Here is a 17,333-nt window from a genome sequence, read left to right as displayed (position 1 = left end):
TGTGTGTGAGGTGAAGGATGGCGCCTCTTGGCGTCTCCCTCCCACTCAGCAAGTCCAGAGTCACCAGCAGAATTTACTTTATTAAAAAAAAGAAGAAGAAGAAGAAACAGGTCTGTACATTATTTACAGGGCAGGGAGGCACAGGCCCTGGATGCAGCAGCGAGGGCTCTGATGCTCACTTCTTGGAGAGCTTGACTTGCTTGTGCTTGGGCGGAGCCCATTTGAGGCAGACAGAGTCCACTGTGGGGAGAAGAGCCCTGAGCAGCAGGCAGGGCCGCCCACCCAGGCCACACACCTGCTGCTCTGGGGCCAGGTTTCACCTCCTCCGGGTGAGAACACAAGGGCAGGGGAGGGGGCAGGGAAGTCCAGGAATGAGTGGCCAGCCCTAGGCTTCAGTCCTGAGAGCTGGTCTAACTGGTTTGGAATCATGGGACCAAAGAACCAGGAGGTTTAGCTGTTAGCCATTACACTTACCCCTCCTCCCTCCCATGGTGCATACACGTGCGTGCCACACACACACACACACACACACACACACACACACACAGAGCCCTAGCCCCCCCACCCACCTGTAATGGGTGGTTTCTTATACTGAGCGCTTTTGAGGTGCTCCTCCACCAGCTTGGGTGTGACACAGATCACGTGCTGGCCCTTCCAGTACTTGACCATATTGAGGGACTGCAGTGTGCTGATGATGTCATTCTGGGTGATGCTGGTCATTTGGCTGTAGGAAGGATTGAAGCACATAGTGGCGAGCGCAAACAGGCCAAGGAGGCGGAATCCACGGCCCATCTTAACCCTGTGCCAGAGGGTTCATGTGTGGCTCTCACAAGGTCCTCGGGCAGGATTAGATCCAGGACCCTCACCTGAGGTCTTTGATGGACAGTGTGCCACGGAAGTCTCGCAGGATCTCCAGCAGGACCCAGGACCAGTAGCTGCGGTAGCTGAGCTTGCCCAAGTCAGACAGCGGCTTCTCTGGGGAGCCTACTGTGCTCTCCAGCTTAGATAGCTCATAGCCTGGCAGGAATGGGAGAGGAGTCTGAGGGACCCACCACCCCCAAACCCGGCACCACAGCTGTCCCCCTTAGACAGGCCAAGAAGCACTCACTGAAAGCAATGAGAAATTTCCCGTAGCCACGGCGCTGGTAAGGGGGCAGGGTCAGGATGCAAGCCACATTGTTTCCATCGGGGGACTCCTTCTCCTGCAAGGGGTGGGTGCTTAGGACTTATATGGGGGGGGGCTCAAGGTTACCCCCCCTTTTTCCCTCCCCTCAACCTGGACTTCCACACCCAGTACCTTGGAGAAGTAGCCAACGATGTGGGCCCCCTGCCTGTCCACCTCAGTCAGGATGTAAAAGACGAAGGGCTCCACGTCAAAATACAATGTCTTGTGGTCGAGGAAAAGCTTGGCCAGCAGACACAGATTCTGACAATAAATCTGGGGGTGGGAAGGTAGAAAGGGGGTCAGCAGGCAGAATGCTGCCCTCATCTAGCCGAGGAGGAACAGTTGGTAGCTGAGGAATCTGAAAATCAAGAGCTATTAGCACTCAAGTTCTGGTCAAGCCGGGCTAATCATGGCTATGGCCTTCTCCTTTTTTTTTTTTTTTTTTTTTTTTGTCAATTGTAGGGCTTGAACTCCGGCCTGGGAGTCCCCGAGCTCTTTAGTGCAAGACTAGCACTTTGTCATTTTGAGCCACAGCTCCACTTCCAGTTTTCTGGTGGTTCACTGGAGATAAGAGTCACGCAGACGTTCCTGTCCTGGCTGGCTTTGAACTGTGCTCCTCAGATTTCAGCCTTCTGAGTAGCTAGGATGCTAGAATTACAGGCGTGAGTCACCAGTGCCTGGCTAAAGAGCTGCCCTTTTAGAGGGCTAAGTATAGGCTAGGCATTTCCCATGTACAATCCCATTCAATCCGTGTGTGTGTGTGTGTGTGTGTGTGTGTGTGTGTGTGTGTGTGTGTATGCCAGTACAGAGGCTTTAACTCAGGGCCTAGGTGCTATTCTTCAGTTTTGCTCAAGGCTGATACTTTACCAATTGGAGCATAGCTCCCTTGCTGACTTTTTTGGTGGTTAACTGGACACAAGTGTCTCATAGAATCCCCTGCCTGGGTTAGCTTCAAACTGCATTCATCAGATCTCAGCCTCCTGACTTGCTATGATTACAGGCATGAGCCACTGGCACCTGGTTTCTAGTTCAACCTTTGGACAGTATGATTCAAAACAGGAAACCGAGGCTCAGAAGAGGTGAGCAGCTACTTGGAGGAAGTTCCATGACTGATGAGTGCCAGGGAAGGAACTTCAACTGGCATGTGACCTCCGCCTTCTTCATTGCTGGGCTCCAGCACCTGGCACCAGGCTAAGCATGAAAGCTGGTGGCTGCTGACAGTCTCCACTGGCTCACTGGCCATGGGTGGATCAGGAAGCTCAGGGCAGTGTTCCCTGGAGGTTGTAAGATGTCCACCTTGCCAGTGGGAGGCCTTTTTTTTGTTTACTTATTTATTTATTTGGCCAGTCCTGGGACTTGAACTCAGGGCCTGAGCACTGCCCTTGGGCTTTTTCAAGGCTAGAGCTCTACCACTTGAGCCACAGCTCCATTTCCAGCTTTTTCTCTGTATGTGGTATTGAGGAATTGAACCAGGGTCTTCATGCATGCTAGGCAAGCACTCTACCACTAGGCCAAACTCCCAGCCTATCTTTTTATTTATTTATTTTATTTTTTATTTTTATTTTTTGCCAGTCCTGGGCTTGAGCTCAGGGCCTGAGCACTGTCCTTGGACTTTCTCAAGGCTAGAGCTCTACCACTTGAGCCTCAGCACCACTTCCAGCTTTTTTCTATATATGGTACTAAGGAATCGAACCCGGGTCTTCATGCATGCTAGGCAAGCACTTTAACCACTGGGCCAAACTCCTGGCCCCCAGCCTATCTTTTTGAATTTTTTATAAGTATATTTTACTTTGTTGTTGTTGTTATTATTATTATTATTATTATTATTATTGCCAGTCCTAGGGCTTGAACTCAGGGCCTTTAACACTGTCCTTGGGCTTTGTCAAGACTAGAGCTCTACCACTTGAGTCACAGTACCACTTCTGGCTTTTCCTATATATGTGGTACTTAGGAATGGAACCCAGGTCTTCGTGCATGCTAGGCAAGCACTCTACCACTAGGCCAGGCTCTTGGCCCCGTGAGTCCTTTCCTTCAGCACCAGCGTATGCTCAGAAAAGCAGGGTGGCAGGCAAGGGCCGGGCTGCCAAGTGGCAGGCTGGGAATGGGAATTCCCCCAGCATAGAAAGCCTAGTGGCCCAGGTAATTAATTACCACCAAAGTTTATGTTTTCTAAGCATGACCTACCCAGGTGCTACCCAAGTGTGATATTCTAGATACCTGCAGTCTCATTTTTTCCACCAACAAGTAGACTAGGTAAATCATTATGACTCCTATATTAGAGATGAGGAAACAAGAACAGATCAAAGGAAACTAGCTTATCTAAGGTCAGCCCCGAGTGACAGGAGGGCAACCCAAACTAGGGGCTGCCCCCAGGCCTGCCTTTTTCCCTGCAGAGGGAAACCAGACACAGGGTGAGGTCTCACAGACTGACCAGGCCTCCCCCGCCCCACGGAAATCACTCTGCCAGAACAAGGAACTCAGCCAGCCAAAGCCACAAACACAAAGCAGCTCCCTCCCAGACACACCAAACACCTTCCTTCAGAAAGAGAAAGCTGTTCCAGAGTGGCCTGGGGCAAGACAGCCTCCATTCAGAGTAGCCCAACAACCCAAATCTGAGCAACCCCATCAGAAGAGAAGGCCTATGAGACAAAGGAGACCAGGCCTGAGGCTAGTGGCACAGGCCCACGTGTTCACTCCGCTCCAACCACAAGCCTTTGCCTCACAGAAACACACCTGGTGTTGGACACTGCCAGGTGGTGGCAGGGACAGTCAGCCAGGCAGCCCTTCAGCACCAGGCTGCCAGCTCACCTTATGGTCTTTGCCATCTACCTCATACACGGAAATGTTGCTCTTGCGGTAGATCTCCTTCCCCGGGGGCTGCCGCCACTGACACTGGCCCTGGGGGCAGGGAGAAAGCACAGACTCAGGACCCTCAAGTTTTCTGCTAGGTGTAAAGGACCTGGAGCAATTCCCTGCCGCTCTTTCCCTATCTGCAGGCCCTGTGCTCAATCACTCTTCTTTGGAGTGATCCTCTCCTCTCTCTTCATCTGGAAACAGGATCTCTTTCCCAGCCTGGCACAGACAGGTTGCTCATGTGCTTGGGTGTCACCCAGCTACCTGAACTCAACTTTACCTTGACCTACCTGTAGGCAGCATGAGCCTGGAGTTTGAACTTAGGACCTGGGCACTTTTGCCCAAGGCAAACACTGTACTCCTTGAGCCACCCCTCCCCCCAACCCGCCTTTGAATTAACTGGAGATGAGTGTCTCGTGGATTTTCCTGCTTGGGCTGGCTTCGAACTGTGATCCTCTGATCTCAGCCTTCTCAGTAGCTACGAATATAGCTGTGAGCCTGGTAGCCTGGTTTTTCTTAAACTACATACATTTGCCTCTGAGTCCACATTTTGAGAAACACCTCATGTGCTAGCAAGAAGTACCCTATCCCTGGCAGCCACAGAGGGTTCTTCCCATCAAGTCCCCATTGCTCACAGCTTTTCTTTTTGCTAGACCTGCATAAAGGACAACCGAGAGACAGCTGTTCCTATTCCATACAATTCCTGGGCAGAGAGTCAGTCAAAGTCACCCTGAAATGCAGGTCTCTTAAACTTTGGGCGACTCTGGGCATGAGTGTCTAACAGTTAGACTACCCTCAGTTTTGGTGCCTGTCTGTGCCAAGCTGGGCCCAGCCTTACCAGGTGGAAACGGTAGCTTTTTTCATACTTCATGTACTTCAGGCAGTACTCGCAGAGCCACAGCTTGGGCTGTTTCCCATAGTCCTCAGGGAACGGCGAGAAATACCAGGCATCAATCTCATAGTTTCCAATATGGATCTTGTCCACATACTTCACTTTGGTGATCTGCAGACAGTGGGGAGGAGAGGGGCAGTATAGGGCTAGGCAAAGACAAGGGAAGGGGAATGAGTGCCCAGATGGTAGTTCTATCCTTGCTTACCGCTTCATGCTCTTTCTCCAAAGCTGCCGTTGTGGGGTCCATCTCTGCATAAGTCTGGGAAGGAAAGAAGTGGATACAAACGAGTAAACATGGCAGCCAGGTTGGGCCTCCCTTGTTCTAGGACCATATTGCTTCTCTACTATTTTTCAGACCTCATTTCCTAAGTGACAGTAATAACCATCTAAATAGCCCATTAGTTTTACTTGGTTTGGTTTGGTTTTCTTTTTTATTTTGGGGGGATGGGATGGGGAGTGGAGGTGGGGGGGAAGCCAGTCCTGGAGCTTCAACTCAGACCTTGGCATTGACCCTGAGCTCTAGGCTAGCATTCTACCACTTCAGCCACAATTCCACTTGTGGGGGATTATTATTATTATTATTATTTTAGTGGTTAGTTGGAGATAAGCCTCATACACTTACTGTTATGGCTGGCTTCAACCACAATCCTCAGCCTCCTGAGTAGCTAGGATTACAAACGTGAGCCATTGGTACCTGGCTATTTTACTTAGTTTTAAGCTGGCTAATTCCAGCTCCTATCCAGTGTGCCAGCCTATCTACACATCCAGAGAACCCTGAAGTATGAACAGACAGCAGCAGGTCTTGTTCCAGTCCTTGAGTTGACAACAGCTTCAGCTGTACAATTAGCAGTGTGGCTCTGACCAAGTTGTGGGCAGACTCAGATAGATTAATGGATCTAAATTCCATGCCCAGAAAAGAACTGATGTTGACACCCTAATCAATGTGCTTGGACCTCCATCCTGAGTCCCACATCTGGGCTACAACCTGTTGGGGGATTGCTCCCAGAGGGTCTTCCCACAGGACAACAGATGTTCTGTGTCCAGAAAAGTCTTCTATTTTCCCCTGGTCCTCCTGTTTCCTCACACTGGAGATATGCCTCTGAACCCAACCAACCGCCTAAGACTGAAAACTGGGCTGTTAAGGCTTCTGCTCAGCCAGACATCCAGCTGGGGGCCAAGCCCTATAGAGCAGATGTTGATTCTCGCCTCCTTGGTATCACTGGGGCCAGTTTCTTTGAAAGTCTCCCCCCACCCACTCCCAAGAGTTGCTGCCAGGACTTTAGGTCTGGATGGTTCACTTGTCTTGTTTCAGCCCCTCAACCATCTTCTAGCTCCTCTTTTGCTGGGCTTTGTCTTTGCAAATGCCATTCTTTGCACATGTACCTTCTCACACTGCTGGCATCAAGTCTGGGTAAAGTGCATTCCATGACACAGCAGGGCTTTGTGAGGCAGCATGTGCAATTGTTTTTATTATGTTCTTTTCCCATCCCTTCAAGGCTCAAAGTCCTTCCCAACCTCTCCAGGAAGTCTGACCAGATTCCCTCCATCTGGAAAAACCCTCTCACCATCCCACATCAGGAGTGGTAAACACAAGATCCTTTACCTAAAGTTCTTTCACTTTTCAAGTTCTCTAAGAACAAACTAAAGGTCACCTGTCACACTCACAGCACAGCCAGACACTGCTGGAGAACTACAAGAGCATAAAGCATAAACGAGTACTTGCCTTGGAGTCAAGAACAGAGACATGCTTTAGCCAGAACACCCCCTCCACAAAGCTGTCTGCCTGTATGGCCTCTGTTACAGCATTCTTATTTCAATTTCATGGAATAGTAACAGGCAGAATGGTGAGGTCACTTGCCCTTGGGGACTAGACAGATGCCATTTATTCCAAATGTCAGGAACTCCACAGACATTACTTCATTGAGTCCTCACAATAAGTCTTAGAAACAAGAGTGCTTATTACTACCAGTATAACAAAAGAGGAAACTGAGGCACAAAGAGGCAAAGTCATTTGCCCAAGGTCACAGAACTGAAACTCAGCAAAGTTGGGCACAAGTCCTTAGTTGATCTAGTTTTAAGCATAAAGGGAGAGGAATGTGGAGGAAAGATTTTTTTCTTCCTTATATCTATTTACTTATTTACTTTTTGCCAGTCCTGGGGGCTTCAACTCAAGGTCTGGGCACTATCCCTTAGCTTCTTTTGCTCAAGGCTAGCATTCTACCACTTAAGCTACAGCACCACTTCTGGCTTTTCTGTTTATGTGGTACTAAGGAATCGAACCCAGGGCTTCATGTATGTATGCCAGGCAAGCACTCTACCACTAAGCCACATACATCTATTTAAATAGCACTTCTCAATTATCACAAAGCATCCTTCTATGGATGTATTAAAGAACTACAAAACACTATTTTTTCTTAAAGGCTGCAATTTATTTACAATTCAACATTAATTAAGCTCTGAAGAAACTTGCTGGTTGCTTTATTAGGGGTTCTATCACCTCTGCTTGGTCCATTACCATCTGCACTGCTGACTGCGAGTGTAGAGGTACATCTTTGTACAAACCTGGGAGAACAGGACCTTCGATCTGTCCAGCAGAGGAGCCACTACTAGTCACATGCAGGCCCTTAGATTCAAGCTCAAGGAGACTTTCAATGTAATTTTTGATCACACTAGACATAGTTCAAATGCTCCATTACTTCATGTGGCTACAGTAGTCCTGTCATGAACAGCAGACCTCTAGATTATTTTCATTAGCGCATCGAATGGGAGAGTGCTGCCTTAGGCTGGGAGGGCACAGTATTTCAGATATTTTTGTTTCTTACCATATCCACAGAAGCAACACAGTTGGCACCGTAAACCAGCTGAGATCTGAACACACCTTTGTACATATGTGTGTAAAATAAAATCCTCCCAAAACAATACTTACCTTTAATATGCTTGCCTTTTTTTTTTTTTTTTTTTTAATTTTCTAGTCCTGGGGCTTAAACTCAGGGCCTGAGCATTGTCCTTGGGCTTTGTCAAGGCTAGAGCTTTACACTTGAACCACAGCACCACTTCCAACTTTTTCTATATATGTGGTACTGAGGAATGGAACCTGGGTCTTTATGCATGCTAGGCAAGCACTCTACCACTAGGCCAAACTCCCATCCCTGCTTATTTTTTTTAATCTTAAACTATTTCCTTTTTAAAAATGTAAATGTTATCCAGGTGCTAGTGCTTCATTCCTGTAATCCTAGCTACACAAGAGGCTGAGATCTGAGGATCACAGTTTGAAGCCAGCCTGGGCAGAAAAGTCTGTGAGACTCTTTTATCTTCAATAAACCACAAAAAAAACCAGAAATAGTGTTATGGCTCAAGTAGTAGAGTGATAATATTGATGGAGCACAGAGGCTCAGGGGCAGTGGCCAGGCCCTGAGTTCAAGCCCCACAACTAACCAAAATGAAAAAAGAAATTAGAGGGGCTGGGAGTTTGGCCTAGTGGTAGAGTGCTTGCCTAGCATGCATGAAGACCTGGGTTCGATTCCTCGGCACCACATACATAGAAAAAAGCTAGAAGTGGTGCTGTGGCTCAAGTGGTAGAACTCTAGCCTTGAGAAAGTCCAAGGACAGTACTCAGGCCCTGAGCTCAAGCTCAGGACTGGCAAAAAAAAAAAGAAATTAGAGAAACCACTGAATTAATTTTATAACGTACTCACTGGCAGTGTCCTACAGTGTGAGAACTAATGCTACATGGCACACACTGAGGGCTGAGAAAGACTCAACTTCCATATCAAAAACTAAGACCATTTGATGCCTTTGAAGTCTGCCAAATCTTGTTCTGCTTTGTGCTCCTCATTTTAGAAATCAAGGGACAGACCAGGCAGCAGTGGCCCACACCTGTAAATCCTAGCTCCTGAGAAGGCTGAAATCTGAAGACCTTAGATCTGAGGATCTTTCCTGCCAATCTGAAAAGGAGAAAACTGTGAGACTCTTATCTCGACTGAACTACCCAAAAAAAGCCAGAAGTAGAGCTTTGGCTCAAGTGGTGGAGTGCTAGCTAGCCTTGAGCAAAAAGAAGATCATGGACAGAACAAAAGTCCTGAGCTTGAGCCCCAGGACACACAGGGACACACAGACAGACAGACAGACACAGACACACACACACACACACACGTGACACACACAGGTGTCAAGGAAGAGAAGCCTCCTAGTGGCTATCTAACTTGGTGAAAGGAATCCAGATAGCCAGGTACAGTGTACCACAGGCCTGTAATCCCAGCATTGGAAGGCTAAAGATTTGAAAGACTTTGAGTTCAAAGCAAATTTGAACAACATAGGGAGACCCTATCTCAAAAACAAAACAACCAAGCCAGGCACTTGTGGTTCACACCTGTAATCCTAGCTACTCAAGAGTCTGAGGTCTGAGGATCAAGGCTCAAAGCCAGTTTGGACATAAAAGTCCTGGAGACTCATCTCCAATTAACTACCAGAAAACCAGAAGTGGCGCTGAGTGCTACCCTTGAGCTTAAGAGCTTAGGGACAGTGCCCAGGCCCAGAGTTCACGTCCCATGACAGACAAAAACAAAAAGAAAATCAAAATAAGCTGGCTGAGAATGTGGTTTACTGGTAGAGCGCTTGCTTAGTATGCATGAAGCCCTGGGTTCCATTCCTCAGTACCACGTAATCAGAAAAAGCCAGAAGTGGCGCTGTGGCTCAAGTGGTAAAGTGCTAGCACTGAGCAAAAGAAGCTCAAGAACAGTGCTCAGAACCTGAGTTCAAGCCCCAGGACTAGCAAAAAACAAACAAAACTGTTTTTGAAGACAAATGCTGGAAATGTATAGGATATATCAAAATCATGATTCAAGGCCCACTCTGAATTACGACAGACAATCTAGTTGACAGGTCCAATTCCTGACCAGGTTTCTATACTCATCTGTGCCTCCTCTGCAAATGGGGAATAATAATAATGCTTACCTCACAGGGCTGCCATGAAACATCAATGAGATCATGTACTGAAATATTTAGCTTAATACTTTGGCACACAGACCAGTAATGTTTGGCATAATTATTCTAATTCCAGCCCACCTTTTTAGCTGTGTGACCTTGGGCACATTACTTAACTTCTCTGAGCCTACTTCCTCATTTACATAAAGAAATAATTATCCCTGTGGTGCTAGATTCTTAGGGAGGATTTGATGACATTATATATTTACAGTATTCAGCATGATGTCTGGCAACAGCCAGATCCCCAATATCATTCATCCATTCTCTTCCCTCCCTTTGGACTGCAAGTGGTTTGGCTTAATATGACACAGCCATTAGGAGACAAAAGAGGCTATTAGAATAGGAGGCCTGAGTTCTAGTTCTAGCTATGTAATTATGGCTATGAGTCTGTAGCCAAGCTCTTTTATCCTTTAGCCTCAGTTTTCTCACCTATGAAGAACCAACTACACTATGTACCCTGTAACACAAGGCAAGAACATAAGGAGTGGGCACTGCTGTGGCTTTGGCACTGTGGCCCAGGGGGCCTAAGAGACCTGGCAGGGGTAGCTGGGCCTCTGGGCCCTGGAGAAGGGATAGGACCCGGACCTTCTGCACATGGTTGATCTCATCGTGCTTGCGCTTTTGGTTACGAGTGATCTTGCGCTCAGGCTGCTCAGCCAGCTCACTCAGGTACTTCTCTGAGTTCTTCTGCACGGCATCCTTCACTGTTTTGGTCAACGCCAGCCGGTTCTTGTCTACCCACTCGTCCAGTCGCCTGTTAACTGTTAGGATGGGCCATGAGGGTGCTGCCTTGTCACTTCCTCTCCCACTCAGGCCCAGGAGCCCCACAGAACTCACAGCCTACATAGTGTACATAGAACTCCTCTCGTCCTTCCTGGTCATTCACTCGAGACTGGATCACTTCTGCAGAATCTGTGAAGGAAAAGAAAAGAAGGATTAGAGGGGTCAGGAGGCTAGCCTAGGGGTACAGTGCTCACCTAGCATGCACAAAGCCCTGAGTTCCATTCTTTGGTACCACATACACAGAAAAAGCCAAAAGTGGCACCGTGGCTCAAGTGGCAGAGTACTAGCCTTGAGCAAAATGTGTTTAAGGACAGTGTCCAGGCCCTGAGTTCAAGCCCCAGGACTGGCAAAAAAAAAAAAAAAAAAAAGAAGGGCTGGGCTAGAATGAGGGAGATTCAATAAATGGGGATGGGGACATTTTCTAGATTAATCTGTCCACATCCCTGTCAACCTAATCACCAACACAACCCTGTGAGGAGAACTAGGTTGGGGCTGTTTTTTGCGGATGAGTTAAAAAAAAAAAAAAGAGGCTTTGATCACAGATTTGAAGATAGGAGCTAATACTTAGGACTGAGTTTAATTCTGATTCCAAATTTGGTGCTCTTTTTACTTAGTCAATTCATTTGGAAGTTTCTGGAGCTAACTCTAGATTGAAAGACTTAGTTTATATATAATTCTAGCTCTCCATATATTAACTATATGTAATTGAGCAAATTATTTTTGCTGAGGCCCAGTTTCCTTATATGCAAAATAGGGATGATAGTGTCCATCTCAGAGGGTAAGATAATGCCTACATGGCAGGCCTTATCCAGTAAGGCAACCACTGCATGTCTAACTACCAGTGTGTTTGTTGCTGGATACAGAGGTAACAGTAATGAATCACAAGAAACTCCTACAAACAAAAGATTACAACATCTTCTATATGCCATGGATGAAGTATGAAAAAATGTTACAGGAACTTATACACTAAAACAAGTGACTTTTGCCTGGAGGGGGCAGTCAAAAATACTGAGATCAGCTGGGTACCAGTGACTTATGCTTGTAATCCTAGGCACTCAGGGTGTTGAGAACTAAGGATTGAGGTTCAAAGCTAGCCTAGTCCATGAGACTTTTATCTCCAACCACCCAAAAACTGGAAGTGAAGCTATGGCTCAAGTGGCAGAGCACCAGCTTTGTACAAAAAAGTTCAGGAATGGTGCCCAGACCTTGAGTTCAAGTCTTAGAAATGGCACCAAAAACATATAAGTCAGCCAAATAAACAAACAAACACAGAATCACGAGGAAGATGAAATTAAAAGCCAAACAGGAGTTAGTCGGGTCACCAGAAGAAAGAGAAGATAAGGAATTCCAAAGGAAGGGCATCTATGATCGTCGAAAGGCCTAGTCTGTCTTTTCCAAGAACGACCTTTGCCATAGAAAAGAACGGGATCTAGTTTGAAGATCAGGGACGGCAATGGCATGTAACCGAAGGAGAAATTTAATCTCATGTTTTGGAAGATCCGCTTTGCTAGTGCTGCTCTGAGTGACAAAAGGAGAAAAAAAAAATCAGAGAGGGAGTCGAGTGAGCAAGAAAGATACCAGAGCCTAACGCTACCTGGGAGAGAAGTGGAACGGGTGCTCGGCGCACACTAAGATTGGGTTTCCCAGTGCCCGCCCACCCGCGGGGCCAGGCTCTTTCACTAAGACCCGCCCCCAGCCCGCCCAGGCCATTCTTCACCATCCCGGAGGGCGCGTCCCCAGACCCCACCCACCAGAGCCCCGCCCCCGGCCCTGGGCCCCGCCCTCACGCCAGGTGCTGTCCGGTCGCCGGCACAGGTAGGTCTCCCCGATCTCCACCGTGACTTCTGGTTCGCCGCGTGCCGGAGTCGGTGGAGAGACTCGTCCCGGAGACGGAGCAGTTCCCTCGACCGCTGCATTCTCCCCGGGTCCGGGTTCGCTCTCTCCTAAAACCCCCGAGGTCGCTGCTGCAACCGCCGCCGCTGCTCCCGGTGCCGCCATCGCGGTAGCGGAAGTGACGTCAGAACCAAGCGCCCGCGTCGTCTTTACCTCCGGGGCGGAATCTCTGACCCCTGGGTGGGTGGGGTCTGTGACGTGGCCGGTTTTTATTGGTTCACGGGGCCGAGTAATGGTGTTGCTGCTAGCTGGAGGATTAGGACAGAGGTGAGACTAGGATGAGTGTGCAGTGATGGCGAGGGGCGGAGGCAGATTTTCCCAGGGGAGAGCGGGAGCATTCTCCTGGCTGCCGGACGTCGGGATAATTTAGGGGTTCTCACCCCCACAAGCTGTTCACTGGGCCGGCCTAGCTCAGGTCGCTCACAGCTGCTAAAGCAAAGGATGCTCCATGGAGTGTCTTGGCAGTGACTGAGGATTCAAGTGCATAAGGTGGTATTCAGGTGAGGGCTCGTGAGAATGGCTAGGGGTTCAACAAGCTGTGTGTGTATGTAAAATGATCTGCATACAGAACCAACTTCATCGGAGTTAAACCGCTGTCTGTGAGGACCAGCACTGAGATCATGCCCAGCTTCCCTTTGAACTCCACATGACCTTGGTTCACAGTCATACTTGCTTTGTTTTCTTTTTCTTAGACTGTGAGCTCCAGAGCCTGGAGCACGGAGTGTCAGCCACTCCTTCCAGCCTGTCATTTGAGAATTATTTCAGAAACGGCACCACAGCCATACAACTAACAGGAATGACTTGAGGACACAATCTTTGCCTTTGAGGTTAGGGTTAGATATGCAATCATTTGGCTACAAATCTGTACCTAAGAAGAAGGTATCTGGTAGTCTGTAATCTCTCATCTCTTATGTAAACTGCCGTTAAATCAGTCATCTGGCAAGATGGCACGTTCGGATTAGGGATGAAAAATCTCATCTTTTTCTTTTATCTTCTTTTCTTTTTAGAGCTAGTCTAGGGGCTTAAACTCAGCCTGGGCACTGTCCCTGAGCTTCTTTTGCTCAAGGCTAGCACTCTACCATGTGAGCCAAAGCACTGCGCCCAGCTTTTTCTGAGTAGTTTTATTGGACACAAGTCTCCTGTACTTCCTTATCAGGGCTGGCTTCAAACCAAGATCCTCAGATCGCTGGCTCCTGAGTATCCAGGATTACAGGCATGAGCTACCTGGAGCCAGGTCCTCCTCATCTGATCAAACAGTATAGGGAAATAAACCTTTGTCTTTCACTCCTTGCCTCTGTCGAATTGGATTTCCTCCTGTATAGACCCAGTAATGTATACAACAAATTTTAGGCCAAACAAGTACCCAGGAAATGTACACTTTAGTCATTCTCCAAAAGATCTTTGGTTATTGAGCTTAAAAGTAGTCTAAGAGGGGCCAGGAGTTTGGCCTAGTGGTTAAAGTGCTTGCCTAGCATGCATGAAAGCCCGGGTTCGATTCCTTGGTGCCACATATAGAAAAGAGCCAGAAGTGGTGCTGAGGCTCAAGTGGTAGAGCTCTAGCCTTGAGAAAGTCCCAGGACACTGCACAGGCCCTGAGCTCAAGCCCAGGACTGGCAAAAAAAAAAAAAAAAAGTAGTCTAAGAGAGAGAGAGAAAGAGAAAAAAGGTATTCTAAGAGATGGATGTAATCCTCAAGGCCTAGAGATTACAGCTCAGAAAATGCCTGGAGAATTAGGAATCCATAGATGGCAGTGGGAAGGGCTGGAAATGTGGCCTTTGGAAAATAAGGGTTGTTTCCCCTCTCCCCCCTCCCTTTTTTTTGGCATGGGGGAGTGAATACAGGTGTCTGGCAGCAGAAACAGAAGAAATAAAAATCAGATAAGAAACAAAATTGTAATGCCATCTCAAACTCCAATCCTCCCACCTTCAAAGGTGTTGCTTCACTTGATTCTGACTTCTGAGAACTTTACACTTCACCAAACATGTAAAGTTAGGTTAGATACCTCTTCGATAAGGATAAACCTAGGCCTGAGGAGGGTCACTGCATCAGTCTCTTCATAATCGTACCCTGAATACAAAAGCACCAGTACTTACCTACAAGTCTAACTATTCGACTACAGAGACTAAATGCAGATCTCTTTGAGCTTGTTGCTTTTGTTTGTCATGGGATTTGAACTCAGAGCCTGGGTGCTGTCCCTGAATTTTTTTTACTCAAGCCTAATATTCTACTACTTTGAGCCTCGGTGCCACTTCTGATTTTCTGGTGGTTAGCTGGAGATAAAAGAGTTTCATGGGAAGGCCAGGGGTGTGGCCTAGTGGTAGAGTGCTTGCCTAGCATTCACGAAGACCTGGGTTCAATTCCTCAGTACCACATTCACAGAAAAAGCCTGAAATGGTTTGTGGTTCAACTGGCAGAGCTGAGAAAGTACTCAAGGATAGTGCCCACGCTCTGAGTTCAGGCCCCAGGACTGGCAAAAAAAAAAAAAAAAGTCTCATGGACTTTCCTTCTTGGGATGGCTTTGAACCACCATCCTCAGATCTCAAGTCTCCTGAGTAGGTAGACTTATAGACATGAACCACTAGCCACCGGCCCTAGAGTAGTTAATGTCCGTGTGTGTGTGTGTGTGTGTGTGTGTGTGTGTGTGTGTGTGTGTAAAGCATACATTACTGGCTCTGTACACATCTGTTTTTTTTCCCCTGGTAGTTCCTTTTTTTTCCCCCCACTCTTGCTTAGCTGGTACTTTATCAGATGAGTCAAGCCTCCAGCTCTGGTTTTTGCTGGTTATTTTGAAGGCAGAATCTTGTGGACTTTGTTGCCTGGACTGGCTTTGAAAGAAAATCCTCCAGAACAATCTCCAGGATTGCAGAGGTGAGCCACCAACAGTACTGGATTTGAACCAAGGGATTCATACTTGCTAGATAGGTAGTCTTAGCTCAATTCATGCCCCCAGCCATTTTTTTTTGCCAGTCCTTGGGCTTGAACTCAGGGCAGGAGTACTGTCCTTGTGCTTTCTCAAGGCTAGAACTCTACCACTTGAACCACAACACCATCTCCCTCTTTTTCTATGGATGTGGTATCAGGGAGGAATAAAAACTGGTCTTCATGCATGCTAGGCGAGCACTCTACCACTAGGCCAAAATCCTGCCCTCCACCCCCACCCATTCTTTTTTTTTTTTTTTTTGCCAGTCCTGGGCTTGAGCTCAGGGCCTGAGCACTGTCCTTGGGCTTTCTCAAGGCTAGAACTCTACCACTTGAGCCTCAGCATCACTTCTGGCTTTTTTCTATGTATGTAGTATCGAGGAATCGAGCCTGGGTCTTCGTGCATGCTAGGCAAGCACTCTACCACTAGGCCAACCCCCCTTCCCCCAGCTATTTTTGATTTAGTTATTTTAGGGATAGGATCTCCTGTTTTTGCGCAGGCCATGTTGGATCACAATCATCCTAATTCATACATTGATCTCCCTGCGATGACAGGTGCCAGCCCAGCCCCTGGCTGAGCTGGTGACTTGTTTTTTGTCTAAGCTGGCTTTGGATGCCCATGCTGCTGGAATTACAGGTGTGACCCAATCACTGCCTCTAGACTTTCAACAGAGATCACATACTAGGTTGGTTTCTCCTTCCCTTTTCTTGTTTCTTTTACTTCCACTCAGAACTTTTTGTTTGTTTGTTTTTTTTTGAAGTGCTAGGGTGTTGAACCCAGGGCCTCTTTCAACACTTGGTGAGCACCGTATCACTGAGCCACATCCTTAGACAGGCCTGGGAGCACTTGAATACAACACTCGAGATACAAATCCTCTCATGATTAGCTTCTTCGGAACCCATCCTGAAACATTGCTTCCTGGCTTAAAACTCATCCATGGCTCCCTACTTCCTCTAAAATGAGGCCCATGTGCTAAGACCTGTGCCTGCTGGCTGCCACCAACCTCTCTGGCTTTATGCTCTGCCCTGAAGCCAGTGAAGGGGAAACATGGAAGTTCTGCTCTCCTTCCCTGACGAAATCAGTAGAGTGGCCCCAGTTAAAATCTCATCTGGAGGTTTACTTTTTCCTCCTCCTCCTCCTCCTCCTCCTCCTCCTCCTCCTCCTTCTCCTTCCTCTTCCCTTCCTCCTCTTTTGCCGGTCCTGGGGCTTGAACTCAGGGCCTGGGCACTGTCCCTGAGCTTTATTGCTCAAGGCTAGCACTCTACCATGTGAGCCATAGCACCACCTCCAGCTTTTCCTAAGTAGTTTATTGGAGATTAAGAGTCTCACAGATTTTTCTGCCTGGGCAGGCTTCAAAACCTTGATCCTCTGATTTTAGCCTCCTGAGTAGTTAGGCTTTTTTTTTAGGATGAGTCACCAATGCCCAGCGAGTTAATACTTCTCAGAAGAAGCTCAACCTCAAGTCTGACCGAAAGTCTATCTACCATCTAGCTACTTACTTTTGCTCAACTCCCTGCTTTCTCCAGTATGCCCCACCCCCCTTTCCTTGTTGTGCGACACTCAAGTCTGCTGGGCAGTCCAGTGTACAGTCTTGTGTTCCTTCTGCTGGCAGCAGCAGACAGCTGGCAGACACTGCGTCAGGAATCAGGTGGCCCAGGAAGTTGCCCCGTCTGGTGACCTTCACCTCTGAAACCTGTCACTGCCAGGAAAAACCAGAACTGGCACCAGAAGCTACTTGCTTCTCCAGTAATGTCAGGGAACCAGAAACATTTGTTAAATGATTGTTAAGTGAAGCTACTGAAGTCACCCCTGTTCTTGCTAAACCAAATAGTCAAGCGACACTG

The 17,333-nt window shown here is 47.7% G+C and overlaps 1 protein-coding gene and 1 long non-coding RNA gene across 2 annotated transcripts; one reads left to right on the top strand and one right to left on the bottom strand.

Moving 5' to 3' along the window:
- Positions 1-60: 60 nt before the first annotated feature.
- Positions 61-12,674, bottom strand: Kat8 (lysine acetyltransferase 8). Its single transcript, XM_090358063.1, has 11 exons — positions 12,464-12,674; positions 10,731-10,805; positions 10,479-10,654; positions 5,116-5,169; positions 4,857-5,021; positions 3,974-4,063; positions 1,298-1,438; positions 1,109-1,202; positions 867-1,017; positions 570-724; positions 61-240 (listed from the first exon to the last, which is right to left on the bottom strand). The coding sequence occupies exons 1-11, from the start codon at positions 12,672-12,674 to the stop codon at positions 176-178; spliced, it is 1,377 nt and encodes a 458-aa protein (XP_090214189.1). The 3' UTR covers positions 61-175.
- A 92-nt stretch (positions 12,675-12,766) lies between these two features.
- Positions 12,767-13,853, top strand: LOC150046254 (uncharacterized). The gene is made up of 2 exons (XR_016539653.1): positions 12,767-13,069; positions 13,726-13,853. It is a non-coding gene; the product is annotated as an uncharacterized LOC150046254 (long non-coding RNA).
- Positions 13,854-17,333: the final 3,480 nt, after the last annotated feature.

The sequence above is a fragment of the Megascapheus bottae genome, chromosome 25, assembly GCF_031878675.1.
Source record: "Megascapheus bottae isolate mThoBot1 chromosome 25, mThoBot2.hap1, whole genome shotgun sequence".
Lineage (NCBI taxonomy): Eukaryota > Metazoa > Chordata > Mammalia > Rodentia > Geomyidae > Megascapheus > Megascapheus bottae.
This window is presented reverse-complemented; position numbering and strand designations above follow the sequence as displayed.